Genomic DNA, 15,000 nt, shown 5'->3' on the forward strand with positions numbered 1-15,000 from the left:
GAATTTTGGGGTGTGTGTTGGTCATTGTCTGGGCAACTTTAGAATGTTGGGGTTTGTTGAGGTGGTGTACAAGTCGGGGCAATGGGTGTCACATGGCTACAGTTGCTGTCAACATTCTGGGGCACCAAATCTGCAAAGGGGTCTATCTAAATATCCACGACTTATTATGACCGCCGCTAGCGAAGATAGCGAAGCGGTCATATAGGGATTGTCAAAGTTTTTTTTTTTTTTTTTTTTTTTTTTTTTTTTTCTCGTCATCTACTTCCTGAAATTTTGGTCAACGATACCCGGGGCACCGAAACACCGGGGCACATGAAATTTGGTGGGTATGTAGCCCCACTAGACTTTTACGGAAAAATTTCGTTTGGTCCCCGGGGGCCACTCCCCCTCCGCGCTGGGCCCCCCGAAACCCAAAAAATGCAGTTTTTCCTAAATAACTACCTGAACCGTGGCACCGAGGATGAAGAAATTGTTATGGTATGTTGGTCTCAAGGGCCCACATCAACGTAGCCCATAATCACTCATTTGTGATTTGCACCCCCCGGTAAAAAATGAAAATGCAATATCATTCTGCTTTAATCGCCCCTCTCTTCAGTAAAGACGTTCAGAACTGCACCAAATTTTATGTGTATGATTAACCTGACATTCTCTGGGGGTATGCCAAGTTTCATAGAATTTCATCCATGGGGGGGGGTCTAAAAAATTAAGTTATGTGTACATTTAGTGACTCTACACTCATTGGCCTGTAGATGGTGGTGCACACATATACACATGCACACACACACACAGGCACCCACATACTATCGGTATTAGAACGGCCGATACATAATTACAAATTCAGTAGGATTAAAAGAAAGCCAAAATAAATATTCATCATCATCATCATGGCTGCATTTCCAGTATTGGCGATAAGTAGTCGTTTGTCCACTAGATGGCGCATCGTTGCAGTGAGACGTAATTTTGTTGGAAGTTAATCTAAAGTGGGTTGGAAAGACACTATGCTTCCTACAAGGACAAGACTGTAGGCTACAGTAGTTTACTGCAGAGAACGTCTAAGGGTAGGATGATTTCTGCATGAAATGTAATTCCCATTTCCTCTTGAAGCCGAAATAAATCTGAGAATGTTTATCGGACATGCTTGTTTTTTACTGCAGGTAGGCTACGTTAATCCTATCAATAGCAGAACGTAGGTAAAATAATGTTACCGTTAGCATGGTTGAGTGATGGAGGCCAATTTGATTATTGATGTATTTGTAGAAAACCATAAATGCGTTTATAGGCTACCAAGCAAATCGATAACAGCACTAATTGTATCTTTCGACTGTCATCTCATTTGCTTATGACCATAACCTAGGCTACTAACAGGAGCTAAGTGAGTTAGCCACAACACGTTCGCTACGTGATGTTTTTTTAATGGAAAATATATAGGCTACCTGAAAGATAACCTGTCTATGATCCCGTGATGATCTACATCTCCATTTAAACCAGATGTTTTAGAGCGCACGTTGAGATGTATTCAGGGCAGGGCTGTACCTACACATATTTATTGCACGTGCTACAAAAATCATTCTTTGCGATGAATGATTTAGTACCAACGTTACACCGGCTATTGCCTATGGCTATTCCGTGAGACTGAGGCGCTTTTTGTTTGTTCGAAGTGCGTGTTTAGGGTGTGAGAGGGGAGTCGATGTGCTTTGATTCCAGCTTGGTAGTTGTAGTCTATGCGATTAAAAAACACGTGTGTGTGAAGTATCCAAACAATGATAACGCTTTCATTATGGCTGCTTTAGCCACAGACCTTGAGCTACTGTACAGTGGGTTGGGTTCCATTTAGAAGTGTCCACTTCATTCGCCCTTTCCGTGATTCACAGCTACGTGAAATGTATTACTACTGATATGCAAAACTATTAACTTTTCGCCAAGAGGTGGCAGCTTGATACTGTAAGGTGTAAGCCATTGGTTCCAACGGAGATTTTATTTGGGTCGCCAGCATAGCCTAGCGACAATTTGTGTTGTGTAATAGGCCTAGCATAGGGCCTACCTTATATAGCTTATAGTTTGTTAACAGTCACGGTTTTGTCATAACTCCCTCTATGCATTTTTGCATTTAGAATAGCTCCAAAACCGGGGGGCGAACACGTCGCAGGGGGGGCGCCAATGCGTGGATATCTCAATCGCAAAATTAAACAATATTTCTATCGGGCGCCTACCATGGACTAGGCTGGGTGAAAATCAAAAGATTGCGTCAAAAGATTGAGCTTAACCATTGACCTCATGGTTGCAAAATGCAAGGGAACATGAATCAGCATATTATTTGCACAAACAATAACGGAGAGTAGCTCTTCAAATTTGCCCGTTAAAATGTGTATGAACAGTCTCGCAACGCATTTCATGAAGGCCCTTTTGGACAGTTATTTGCACCACTGGGTAAAACGGCATTTTGTTTTTTAGACTACTGGTATTTAATTTGTGCATTGACAATAAAGAATATCATTTGAACTAGATGACTAAACTTATGCATATGTAGAAGAAGAAACATTCACAAAAATCCATGACATGACCTCACTTCTTGATAGCTGTTGAAAACTGCATGGAACTGACAGGGATTGTTTTGTTTAATAATAAATAAATACATTATGCTGCTACCTTCTGCTTTTCCCAAATACAATGTAGCCTACAGGTGTACCTTTCATCAGTCCAGTTGCAATGGATGGACTGTGATGAACTGCCCTACTTGTGATTGTTTAGAGATTTTAAAGGTTTTATAACAATGTTACAGATTTTTTGGCCCAGAAACAAATCTATTCACCTTTGCAGCGCCAGTAGGCTACTTTGTGTGCGGAATGTGTGCAAACACACATTCCAAACAAGTATACACAAAAGTTTCAAGAGTGGGGGATGGAGTAGAAGATGGAGACAAATTCATTAATATGATTTATTTTCGCGGAATGGATGTGCAGGACTGAGCGGCGGTCATATTTTGTACCGCTACGCGGTACATCTAGTTTCTGTTTTATTTGATAGGTTTCTAATGTCTACAAGTTACATTGGTTTTTTTCCGTTTTTTTTTTCCTGTTTCATTGTAGGGCTTACAAGAAACACACAAGTTTGAATATTTTCTAAACTTTGACCACAATACCTGGACTTATTTTTCTGTACGAATGCTGATTTATATTCATGTGATTATTTATGTTTGTAATTCATTCAACCCTCAATGGCATTAGATAGAATGATGCACAAAAATGACAAAAACAGTACTATTACACATTATCGTCTAAGAGAAAACATAAATAAACGTGTACTCATGAATTTCACCACCATGCACATTTGGTCCCCCCGTAATGTTGTTTCCATGGCGATGGCCTTGGTCCAACCGGCTGTGGACACCACCTGACCCAGTTCAGGCCTCATGTGCTAGAACCTCAGGGCCGCAGGCCATGCGTGATCATCCTGTGTGTGAAGAGGTAGCGCACACACACACACACACACACACACACACACACACACATCTGCCTAGCCCTTCCTGCAACATTTAAACAGACTATTTCTCCTACAGATACAAACACTGAAACACCTTCACATGCACACTTTCACTTCCTGGTCCTGCACCCTGTAACTGGGTAATCTGTTCCCTGATTGGGTAAGGGAGGAGGAGAGCCTTGACGGTGCCAGCTTGATGAGAGCCGCGGACGGAATTGATCACCCCATCTGTTACTTTTCAAAGAAGTTTTTAAAACATCAACAGCACTACAGCACCATTAAAAAGGAGGCACTTGCCCTTCTCCTTGCACTTCAAAACTTTGAGGTTTATATTGGTTCTTTTACAGAACCAGTACTTGTGTACAATGACCATAACCCCATGACCTTCCTCTCTAGGATGAGAAATTCGAACCAGCGCATTATGCGGTGGTCGCTCTACCTGCAGTGCTTCAACCTGGAGATCAAGTATAAAAAGGGTAGTGAAAACATTTTGGCAGACACTTTGGAGGCCTAGTGATTTTTCCTTTGTTTGCGGTACTTTTTCGTTAACCTTAACATTGAGTCTTTTATTTAAGTTATTCTATTTTTCTTATTAATAAATATAATTAACTTTATATCTTTTGTCTGCCCGTTATTGCTCTTTGTTATTTCCCTAAGCCCTAGACAAGGGACATAACAGTTTCTTTTTGTCAAGTCTTTTTGTTTGTTTCTTGTCGGCACTATTTTCACACTGTCAATAAATCTGCACTCTCCACCCAAATTCCACGTTTGCTTGCTGTGTCTTCACCCCATCATGGTTCTGTCCCAAATCAATTTCTTCAAACCTTGAGTCTGAGAAAGGCGCTATATAAATAAAACATATTATTATTATTATATCACCACTTCACGTCCGTGAGTCCTAGCTGCTCATCCTGCAGGAGGGCCGTTTTGTCACACTGTGGAACTGAAAATATTGTACTTCCACCTAAAAACCTGTAGAAGCACCACTCCTGAAAATGGGTGTCAGAGTTCAGCGGTTTCCTGAAATGGTGACGTGCGCTCTGTAGGCTGCCCATCTCACCAGACCAGCACAAACAGCTGACACGTCGGAACTGGACAAGAGAGAGTTTCACTTCCCTCTGCTGGGCCGAACGTTAGAAACACATTTAAGGTTCAAGTCATGGTGTGTGTGTGTGTGTGATAGTGGTGGAATGTGTGTGTGGGAGTGAGAGTGGTGGTGTGTAATTATGCCTGTGTCTTCATGCATTACTCCTGCATCAGTGCCACGGGCATAGCAGCTGCAGTGTGTGTGTGTTTCTCTGTGTGTACTGTATGTGTGTGTGAGTGTTTCTCTGTGTGTGTGTATGTGTGATTCTCTGTGTGTATGATTGTGTGTGTTTCTCTGTGTGTGTGTGTTTCTCTGTGTGTATGTTTCTCTGTGTGTGTGTTTCTGTGTGTGTGTGTGTGCTTGTCTGTGTACATGATTGCTATGATGAACTCATCAAATATCAGCCCATTCAGGCAAAGATCAGTGGTGTTGGCTATGCATGTAATTTGGTAATATTGTTATTTCACAGCCTGCGGCATATGCACAAACTATTACTGAGATAGAAGAAATCCAACCAGCTTGCGAAATCTCAGCTGTAATAGGCAGTGTGACACTGGCAACATTTTCACAAGATTGTTAGAAGATGTATTTCACCCCTGGACATATTTGAATCCTTGTGAGAAATGTGGTTATAGATTACTCAAATGTTTTGGTTTGGTGTGTGTGTAATCATGCCAGTGTGCCCCACATCAGTAGCCACAGACTCAGATAACCAGCAGCAGTGTGTGTGTGTATGTTTGTGTGTGTGTATATGTGTGTGTGTGTGTTTGTGTGTGTATATGTGTGTGTGTGTGTTTTTTTCAGGTTTATTCATCATCATCATTTCTTGTGTAGTGAACTCCATGTGTTACCAGGCAACCATTTATGCATTTGAAGCTACAACCAGTGCTGTGCTTGTACATATCAGTGTGTGTGAGTGTGTGTGTTTATATGTGTATGTGTGTGTGTGTGTGTGTGTGTGTAGTGTAGTGTAGTGTAGTGTAGTGTACTTCCAACAGGACACATGGAACATTCTCTGTGAGGCGTACTGTATATATTACTGATATATTTCAGATACACTCATTCTCATACATCCAATCAAATCTATCATGTGAGACAGTAAGGCATCAGACAGGCAAAGAGATTGCATCCTCAAAAAGACAGACAGACAGACAGCTGTCTCACCTAGCAGACTGACAGAGTCTTACCTATGTTCCCCAACAGGTGGATATGTAGCTGTCTATCTCTCCTTGCATGACATGGAGCTGTTTTACCTGTCTCACTGAGCAGGCAGGCTAGTACTCTTACTCATTTTACCTCGGAGGTAGACAGACAGCTGTCTCACCCAGCAGGTAGACAAGCAGCTGTCTATCTTACTGAGCAGGTAGGTAGACAGGTACCTGTCTCACCCACATATTTCACAGACCTAAGAGACAGACAGACAGACAACTGCCTCACCTCTCACTGAGCTAGCAGACAGGCAGCTGTCTTACCCATCACACCCAGGAGGTAGACATTCAGAGTCTCTAGTGAATGACAGGAGACAGATCCCAGATAAGCTACTGGTATCAACAGCAGTAGTGTCCAAACACATGTAATTTTGACATTGAGCCACTGGATGGCGCTGTAGAGCAGCTCTAGAGTCCAGAGAGAGACAGTGTAGTTTTGACGTTGAGCCACCGGGTGGCGCTGTAGAGCAGCTCAGTTCTGCATCCACACACAGTGCACTGGAGTGCATGGAGTTGCATAGTTGCATTGGAGCTCCACATGAGAGTCAGTGATGGTCGATGATGGTCAGTGATGGTCGATTATGGTCAGTGATGGTCAGGGTCGGTGTTTGCATAAGAGGCTAGAGAGCTTAGTGGGGCGCGGTGACGCTTTAAGGCATCTGACAGCTCAGGCACACAGCAGGTCTAACAGCAATCAAGCAGGAAGTGTGTGTTTGTGTGGCGGTCTAACAGAATGTGTGTGTGTGTGTGTGAGAGTGTGTGGTGTGTGTGTGTGTGTGTGATGCGGTCTAACAGAATGTGTGTGTGAGTGAGTGGATCTAACAGTGTGTGTGAATGGAATATGTGTGTGTGTGTGAGTGAGTGTGTGAGTGGGACTAACAGTGCTGGAGATGGGAGCATGTTTGTAGTGATCAAGGCGAGGATTGTGTGTGAGCACGTCTATCGGTAGTCGTTTTTACACTAAGAGCGCAACATTCACGGTAAGAGGAGACGTCTTTATGCTGCATCGTGTGTCTGAAAACGAGGCGAAACTTTGCATTTGCACTTTACATACAAGCCGGCATATTGAGGAGGCAGGACCAAACAGCATGAAGCGTGACGTGCAACATTGGCCGTGAGGAGTAGCCTGACACATGGCAACACATGGGAACAAACAAATGATTTTCTGAACTGGGGATTTTGCCATCACTAATTTTACCCCCATAACTTTTGACAACTGAAAATAAAATGTGATACAATGAACAGAAAGCCTCTTCAATGTGCTTAATCTCCATGTAGGCTAGCCCGTTAATCAAATTAATGTATGAAAATAAAGTTGTGCGTCACTTAGTGAAGGAGAGCAACGTTGCTATTCCCTGAAGATGAGTCAGATGTAGCTACAGTTAAGTTATGTTGGCCATTCATCTACAAATGCTTTTCTTATGGATGCCAGAAACCGCATATTATACTATGACAGTTTGTATGGGTAAAGCCTGCTATCGCGAGTTTTGGGCCAGGGCCATAGGCTATAGGCTACAATAAACTGTTTCTGGAGAGAATTTAGAATTTAGTCAGACCTGTGTGATGGTAGAATATGGCCAGGCTATCTCCATCTCTAACTAGCACATATTGAGAAGATTGCATGACGGAAATAACACTGGACTAACTATGGATAACTGTGGATAACTTGTAGACCATAAAGGTAAGAGTTCATTGTCCTCACATTTAGCTGTGTTTACTTGTTTGGCTGCATAGCATGCTAGTTTGTTTGTTAAACAGTGACATTAAGCTATGTTCGCTAATGTCCAGCTTCTAAATGTTATGTGGCTAACGGTAGTTATAATGTGATAATGTAAAAGCTTGCTAGGACAGACACTCTAGGAGTTCATACTTGTTTTATCTCTGGATTTTAGGATAGCCTATATGGCAACCGATTGCATTCCGACCTACAGTCAACTCTAGCAGGCAGGATTTAAAGATTGTGGTAATGTGCTCTCTGCTATTGCTGCTTTTGATCAGTCAGATTTTAAATCTCCTGTGGTGGGTTGGACATATGTCGTGTCATCAAAACACCCACCCAGATTCCCCCATTCTGCCCTAACGCATTTACACTGGTGCCAGAATGAATCGTTTCGCCTTTATGTCTACCCTGTCTGGTGGTAAAATTGGGGGGACACTTCGAACCGCCGTTCCGCCTCGGTGTGTGTAAAAAGGACAGGTGTTCCGCGATAAAGGTACATACATTCACGGGAAATCCGGCAGTGTAAAAGGGGCTAGTGATGGAGACCAGGGCCCTGTAACTTGAAAATCAAACGTAAATTTACGTGTACGCATGGCTTACAAACTCGTAAATCATAACGATCCAGGTGTAACTGAAACTTGTCGAAAGTCACACGTAAGATGCACAGAACTTAAACTGTAACTCGAAAGAGAAACAATGGTAAATAGGGAATCATCGTCCGTTTCCCCCTGACAACCTGACAACGACGTGTGGATTTGGCTGTCACTGTCTTCAGCTGCTTTGAATGGCCGGAAAAAAGAGAAAGCCTAACTTTACAGCTGAAGATAAGGAAATAATTGTCGCTGGGGTAGAGAGGAATAAAAACATTTTTTATTCTCAAGCTGACGAACAATGATACATTCTAGAAATAAGCTGGGTGATTAGGAGCAGCACGTAAGACCCGACAATCAATGGCAGGAAACAAATGCTAAAATAGGCTAACAGAGGCGAAGAGAATGCAAGGCAAGCATTGTGTGGTCTGAAGCACACTTCATTTTTTTCTTAAGTTACATTACACGTAGACTTCCAAATCATTTGAGTTACAAGCGTATCTTTTTACGATAGGCTTACGATATACGTAAGGTCTTCGAGCAGCTAACGTGTGCTTCGAGTTACAGGGCCCTGGAGTGTGTGTGTGAGCAGGTCTAACAGTGGTGGAGATAGCCAAGAGTGTGCTTTTACTCACAAGGGAAACCACACCAGGCACTGAAGTGTTCCATTCATAACGCGCAAAAAACGTTTTAGAAGACTGGTCTATTTCCGAACGTACGCGCCGCTATCATGTCTGGTGTAGCTACTTCCATTGATTATAGTGGAAGCTAATTGTTGCAGCAGAGTTACGTGCCCGGGATACACTTGGGGCTGTTGGTGGTGGAGGAGATGATGATGGTGATGATGACAAAGATGGCAGATGACGACGATGATGGTGATGAAGATTATGCGGATGCTGAAGATGACAGCTTTGTGTTTCACTCAGGTTAAGATGGTGATGATATTTACTAACGCACACTCAGAGAAGGTGTGTGTGTATGTACATGTATGTGTGCATGTTTTCAGTATGAAGTGAGTGTGAGCGTGTGTGTGTGTGTGTGTGTGTGTGTGTGTGTGTGTGTGTGTGTGTGTGTGTGTGTTGAACAGATCACTGGTTGGACAGCACACACAGTGGTCCTATTTGGGCTGTTTCGGCGAATAACATCAGTCCAGAGGTCCATTCAGTCCTGCCGTGTGTGTGTGTGTGTGTGTGTGTGTGTTCGCTCTGTGTCAAAACTGTAGATGTGAGCAGAGGTTTCCAGGTAGATGGCTGAAGCCGAGGGTCAGAGGTCACCAGACCATGGGGCAGTCCAGGGGTCAGAGGTCACCAGACCACGGGGCAGTCCAGCGGTCAGAGGTCACCAGAGCACGGGGCAGTCCAAGCGACTAAAGCCGTCTCTGCGCAGCTCCCAGTACGTGCCATTGCTGACCCAGGTATCGTCCTTACACTTCCTGCTCACAACACACACACACACACACAGACAGACAAGGTGGTTCAGTATACAAGACAACTGTGTGTTTGTGTATGTGTATGTGTGTGTGTCTCTGTGTGTACGTGTGTGCAGGGTGCGATTTGTCAAAAAAACAGGGGGGGGGGGGATATTTTTTTTTCATCATGAAAAATCTGTTTTAAGTTAACGGTATGCCTATTACATTTCACACAGTTGAACATTCATCTCTAATGCAAACTAAAAATATATTACATTTTCTGCGACGGCCACACCTGCAATATGGGAGATGGCCTAATTAAGTTTCAGGACCATGGATAAGGGCCAATCACGTGAACATGACAAAGGATCTAAGGCGAACGGGCAACTAAATCAGACTGTAAAACGTAACATAAAACCTAATCGATTAAAATTTCACATCTTTAATTAGACCAGTGTTGGCGTCGTTACTCAAAAAAGTAATGTATTACACATTACTCGCTACTGTAAAAAATTTAATCCCTTTGAATTCCTTTGACTCTTGGATTGATCATTTTACTCTTTGGGACAATTATTTATAATATTTCTTTAGAATTTTTGCCTTGTTTAACATGTCGGGAATCCCGAAGTTTCTTGTTTGAAACAGCCAAGATGAGGCGTCTTCTCACTGATCAAGTTCGTTTCACATGCACGGATATGCCCCATTTCTAATCATTATCACTTATGGAAATAATGTAAGTGAGAATAGGAGCAGGCTTCACTCAATATGTTGCCTGGGTGCCATTCCGAACTCAGTCCCGCCCCACGGGAAGTTCGGTCTGGCATTGCTCCATTGTGGGGCAAGTATACTCGCCCTAAATCAGGCGGACCAATCAAATCAGGCTTTACGATGACGGACAGGTGAGCAACAGCGCCTGGTCTATCACGTCATCTGAGCACGCTTAGATTAGGCTTATGTTTGAAACAAAAACGCTGTGGCTAGAAGGATACATGGCTTTTAAGACCCCATATGGAAAATTCATATTATTTAATGAGTTTGTATCACTGAAAATGATTATTTCTGAAACTTTGGCCAAAGTTGAGATGTGGGAAAACTGGTGGTTTCACTTTCATCAAGGAAAAACAGCGCTGTTGCATTGCGACATGTTCCCTCGTTCGTTTGAAATCTCTGATTGACCACCTGTTCGAGGGATTTGCGACAGCCTTTCCCAGCTGTTTAAAGCAACACCAAAGAGTTTTTTGTACTTTAAAATAATGTTTCCAAAATCGTTTCAGTGGTTCATCAACTCGTAACAGGGTGAGCGGCACTTTCTGCATTCGCTTCGCGGCCCTCTTTCGGCTATAACCGCACTATGTAAGTTTGCCGGATCGGGTAGTGGATCTGTAGTTCTATGGAATGAGACATGAGAAACTACAAATTTGACTTGCATCTGATGTCGCAATACATCGTACTTTCATAAAATCATGCAACATACTCTACCTTGTCTGTGGACATTGTTTTTTGCAAAGCTGGTGCTGGATAAACAAATTGTGTGTGCAACAGAGGAAAAGAAAAGTTCTTTGGTGTTGCTTTAACATGTTTGTAGCATATCACTGTTCAACAGAATTATTTTTAAAAACGGAGGGGATATAGGAGCAGAAGGATGGTTCGTGTGTTTTCTTCCTACACTTCACGGTAAGCTATTTTGTTGCTCTGATTGGTTAGGTCTATCCAATTGAGTGCAGAGGCATTCCCCCCCCTGTATCGGTTGAAACACGCCCCATAATTACGTCCCAATGGAGCAGTATCAGACTCATATTCTGACTAGAATTTGAGTATGACAACGTCAGGCTATCAATATGTAGGCTACCTTTCTAAACTGTTATGAGTGCTGGCCTGAATGGTCGGATCAAGTCAAGTAGGGAGGCCGCACCATGCATGAGGTTACTGAAGAAGGCACGTGCCGAAACGCAATAAAAAGTAAACACATGCATGGTACGGCCTCCCTTCTACTAGGTTTATGAAAATACATATCCAACCCAAAACTAATTTACCCTGTAATTTTAAAAGTAATTTTGCTTGTTATTTTTATTCAGATTTTACATTCTGGGAGGTGATCCACAAAAGCCTATGGTCGGAACAATGGGATGTCGGAGCAGAGGGTCTATTTTTTTCTAAACACAGGGACGTCGGATTACGGGGCTGTCGGACCAAAGGGATTTTTTTGGATTATTGAGAGGTCGGAACATTGGAGCGTCGGACAAGTGGGCAGTCCTGGCTAATGACAGGGTAAAGCACGGCAACATGTGTCTCCAAGGCTTCCTATTTTCTAGGCTGGATGGAGGATTCCACAAAACTATCTCTCCTATCTCAGATAGGAGAATAGGCTGAAGTAATATTAATATTTAACGCGTTACACTGCTCCATACTGACAAATGTAATGTGATTACAGTAACACGTCTGAATCAGACTAAGTAAACAGTTTGCTCTGATGTCGGACTAGGCCTTTTCGGCTTTCCTGTTGGCGCGTCATCTGCAGCGTCTAGACCTTTTATCCACATCTTTGCAAACTTCTGAGCAGGAAATGGACGCACGTCTTCTGAGCAGGGAACGGACACACGTCTGGTCCATTAACAGCGATGAAGAGAAGACACGTTCATTCTGTTGTGCACAGCAGTGAGGATGTGATTCATGGCGCTAAATCCACATATACAATATATTTATGTGTGTTTATGTTCTCGAATTCCGAGACTGCAAAAGTTCGGGTCAGGTGAATGTTAGCGCCAGCAATGTAGGCTATAGGTGTAAGAAAACTCACAACCTGCCTGTTATTTCAATTGGTTTTTAATCATTGATGGGGTTGTCCCCCCCAAAGATGAAATTCATTCAGCAGAGCTAGGGATGTAAAAACCAGAGGAGTTCCCCCATCCCCCCCAACAAATCGCACCCTGTGTGTGTGTGTGTGTGTGTGTGTGTACGTACTGGAAAAAGCGGGGTGTGTGTGTGTGTGTGTGTGTGTGTGTGTGTACGTACTGGAAAAAGCGGGGTGTGTGTGAGAGGTGGTTCTCCTCCAGTACGTGACGACGTTCTCTCTGTAGCTGTTCAATCCGCTGCTTCTGCTCTTCTGCAGCCTCAACATGACCTTCCTCCAACAGCCTGACACACACACACACACACACCACACACACACACACACACACCACACACACACACCACACACACACACACACCACACACACACCACACACACCACACACACCACACACACACACCACATTATACACACATTATGGTTATGGTTATGGTTATGGGATTTGGCAGACGCTTTTGTCCAAAGCGACATACAAATACAAAACAATATAATACTTACATTTAACAGGGAACAGATTAGAATGTTGGTCAGACTACATTAAGGAGAATAGCAATAATAAACAACAATGTCAATTCAATCAATAACAATAGCATGGTAAGACTATATTAAGGAGAATATAAATAATAAACAACAATGTCAAATTAATCAACAGCCTAATGAAAATAAACAATATTATACAAAGTATAACGCATAAGAAGCGCTTAATGAACTAAGTGCATGTTGAACAGGAATGTCTTTAGACCCCTCTTGAAAGACCCAAAACTATCACAGGAATGGAGAGCACTGGGCAACTCATTCCACCAACATGGAACCACTGAGGAAAAGAGGGTTACACTTTACTTGACAGTATCGACATAAGAGTGACATGACACTGTCATGAACATGTCATAAACAAGTCATAAAAGTTTATGGCATAACGCTTCTGTTATTAAGTGTCATTCACAAATTTAATTCTGGCCACTATAGGGAGTCAGTGGAGAGTAACTAGGAGAGGAGTTACATGTGTCCTCTTTGGCTGATTGAAGACGTGCTGCAGCATTCTGAATCAGCCGTAACGATCATACTACACAAGTATAATATCAACCACAAAGGAACCATAGATCTTCCAATGTTAATCTTTTAATTGTGCAAAGGGCTCTACAAGCAAAGCGGAGAAGCTGCTTTTATCCATTATGCACCAAAGCTATGGAACACCCTGACTCTGTACAGCAGTGTTTCCCAAAGTCTGGGTCGCGACCCATGGGTGGGTCGCAGGAGAATTTATTTGGGTCGCCAGCCCAGCACACTTTATGTTGTGTTATAGGTCTAACTGATACCATTTGTCATTTGATACCAGGACATTTAACAGTTTTCTATTAGGATGTAGTTTGTTAACTACCACAGTTACGGTTTTGTCATAAAAGCTCATGAAACTGGCACATGAAACTGGGGGACGAACGCATCGCAGAGGGGGAGCCAGAGCATGGATATCTACCTCTCAGAATGAAACCATTCTGTGCGGCGCCTGCCATGACCTGTACCTCGCAGTTGCAAACTGCAAGGGGCATGAATCCGCCTATTTGCACGAACATTAACAGATACCAGTTCCTCAACTTTACCGATTAAAATCTAGTGACCGTGCTGTCAACTAAAGCAGACATCCATAGACCGGATAAGGATTCAATTTGCATGTAGATAGTTTCGATTGTAGATGCAATCTTTAAAGTTAATAGCAACCTCCTCACATTCTTATTTCTGATTTAAAATGCACAACAGTGCATTATATTAGGCTACAATTTAAATAGACATTTTAAACACTATTTCTCTCGTTTCTTCCGGCTATTGCCCAAAAGCCTTGTTCTGATATAACGATATAATATAATACAATACAATATAACGACTTGAGTTATTTGCTGTTTGCATCGGAATTGACGTCCTCAGTGTTATGGACCCATTTGTCTGCAACGCAATGTAGCCTACAACATTTTTTTTAGAAATACAGGAACAGCTTTACTATGCTGACGAATGCGCAACATGCGAATTTCCCCAAACTCTCGGATGCGCATTAAAATGTATATTTTCAGTAGTCATTTCCAACTTTTCACGCTGATGGTGCTCAAAATGCAACACTACCGTGTTCAAAGCAGGATCTATCTATCTAGATCCTATAGCAATGTATGGTTGGGGGAGGCATAGAAAAGTTGGAGAACCTGTGGCCTAAAACAATAGTGGTGGTTGCAGGGTAGATTTGAAGTGAAATGGGTCGCGATGGTCTGTCATTTTTAAAAAGTGGGTCGCCAGAAAAAAAGTTTGGGAAACACTGCTGTACAGCAAACAGGCAAATTCTGTAAACATCTTTAAAAATACCTAAAAACATCCCTGTATATTAGAGCTTTTTGTTAAGTCACTTTTATCTTGTAGCCTATTTCTTCACATTATTTTACATTCTACTGCTGCTATTTACAGAGTCTTCCTATTTTCACTGCATCAGATACCACAACACATACAATACAACTATCTCCTTACCATCTTGTGAATTCTCATTTTTACTTCATTCTAAATCTCTGATGTTTTATTTATTATTTTGTTTGTTTGTCTTATTACATGTCTCTCTATTATTGTGTTAGATGTAAAGCACGTTGAGCTGCATTCTGTGTATGAAAGGTGTTACAAATAA

General features: G+C 42.4%; 1 protein-coding gene across 3 annotated transcripts in view; it reads right to left on the reverse strand.

Moving 5' to 3' along the window:
• Window positions 1-5,612: 5,612 nt before the first annotated feature.
• Window positions 5,613-15,000, reverse strand: part of osbpl3b (oxysterol binding protein-like 3b) — a 75,459-nt gene continuing 66,071 nt past the window's right edge. For all 3 annotated transcript variants that reach the window (XM_076280645.1, XM_076280643.1, XM_076280644.1), the window contains 2 exons: window positions 12,506-12,628; window positions 5,613-9,517 (listed from right to left, as the gene is read on the reverse strand). In XM_076280645.1, coding sequence (XP_076136760.1) covers window positions 9,424-9,517; window positions 12,506-12,628 — 217 coding nt within the window. In that variant the 3' untranslated portion in view covers window positions 5,613-9,423. The remainder of the gene's footprint in view (window positions 9,518-12,505; window positions 12,629-15,000) is intronic.

The sequence above is a fragment of the Alosa pseudoharengus genome, unplaced genomic scaffold (genome assembly GCF_046254945.1).
Source record: "Alosa pseudoharengus isolate Yale_2024_CS ecotype anadromous, Long Island Sound unplaced genomic scaffold, YU_APseudo_1.1 YU_APseudo_1.1_scf_12, whole genome shotgun sequence".
NCBI classification, from domain to species: domain Eukaryota; kingdom Metazoa; phylum Chordata; class Actinopteri; order Clupeiformes; family Clupeidae; genus Alosa; species Alosa pseudoharengus.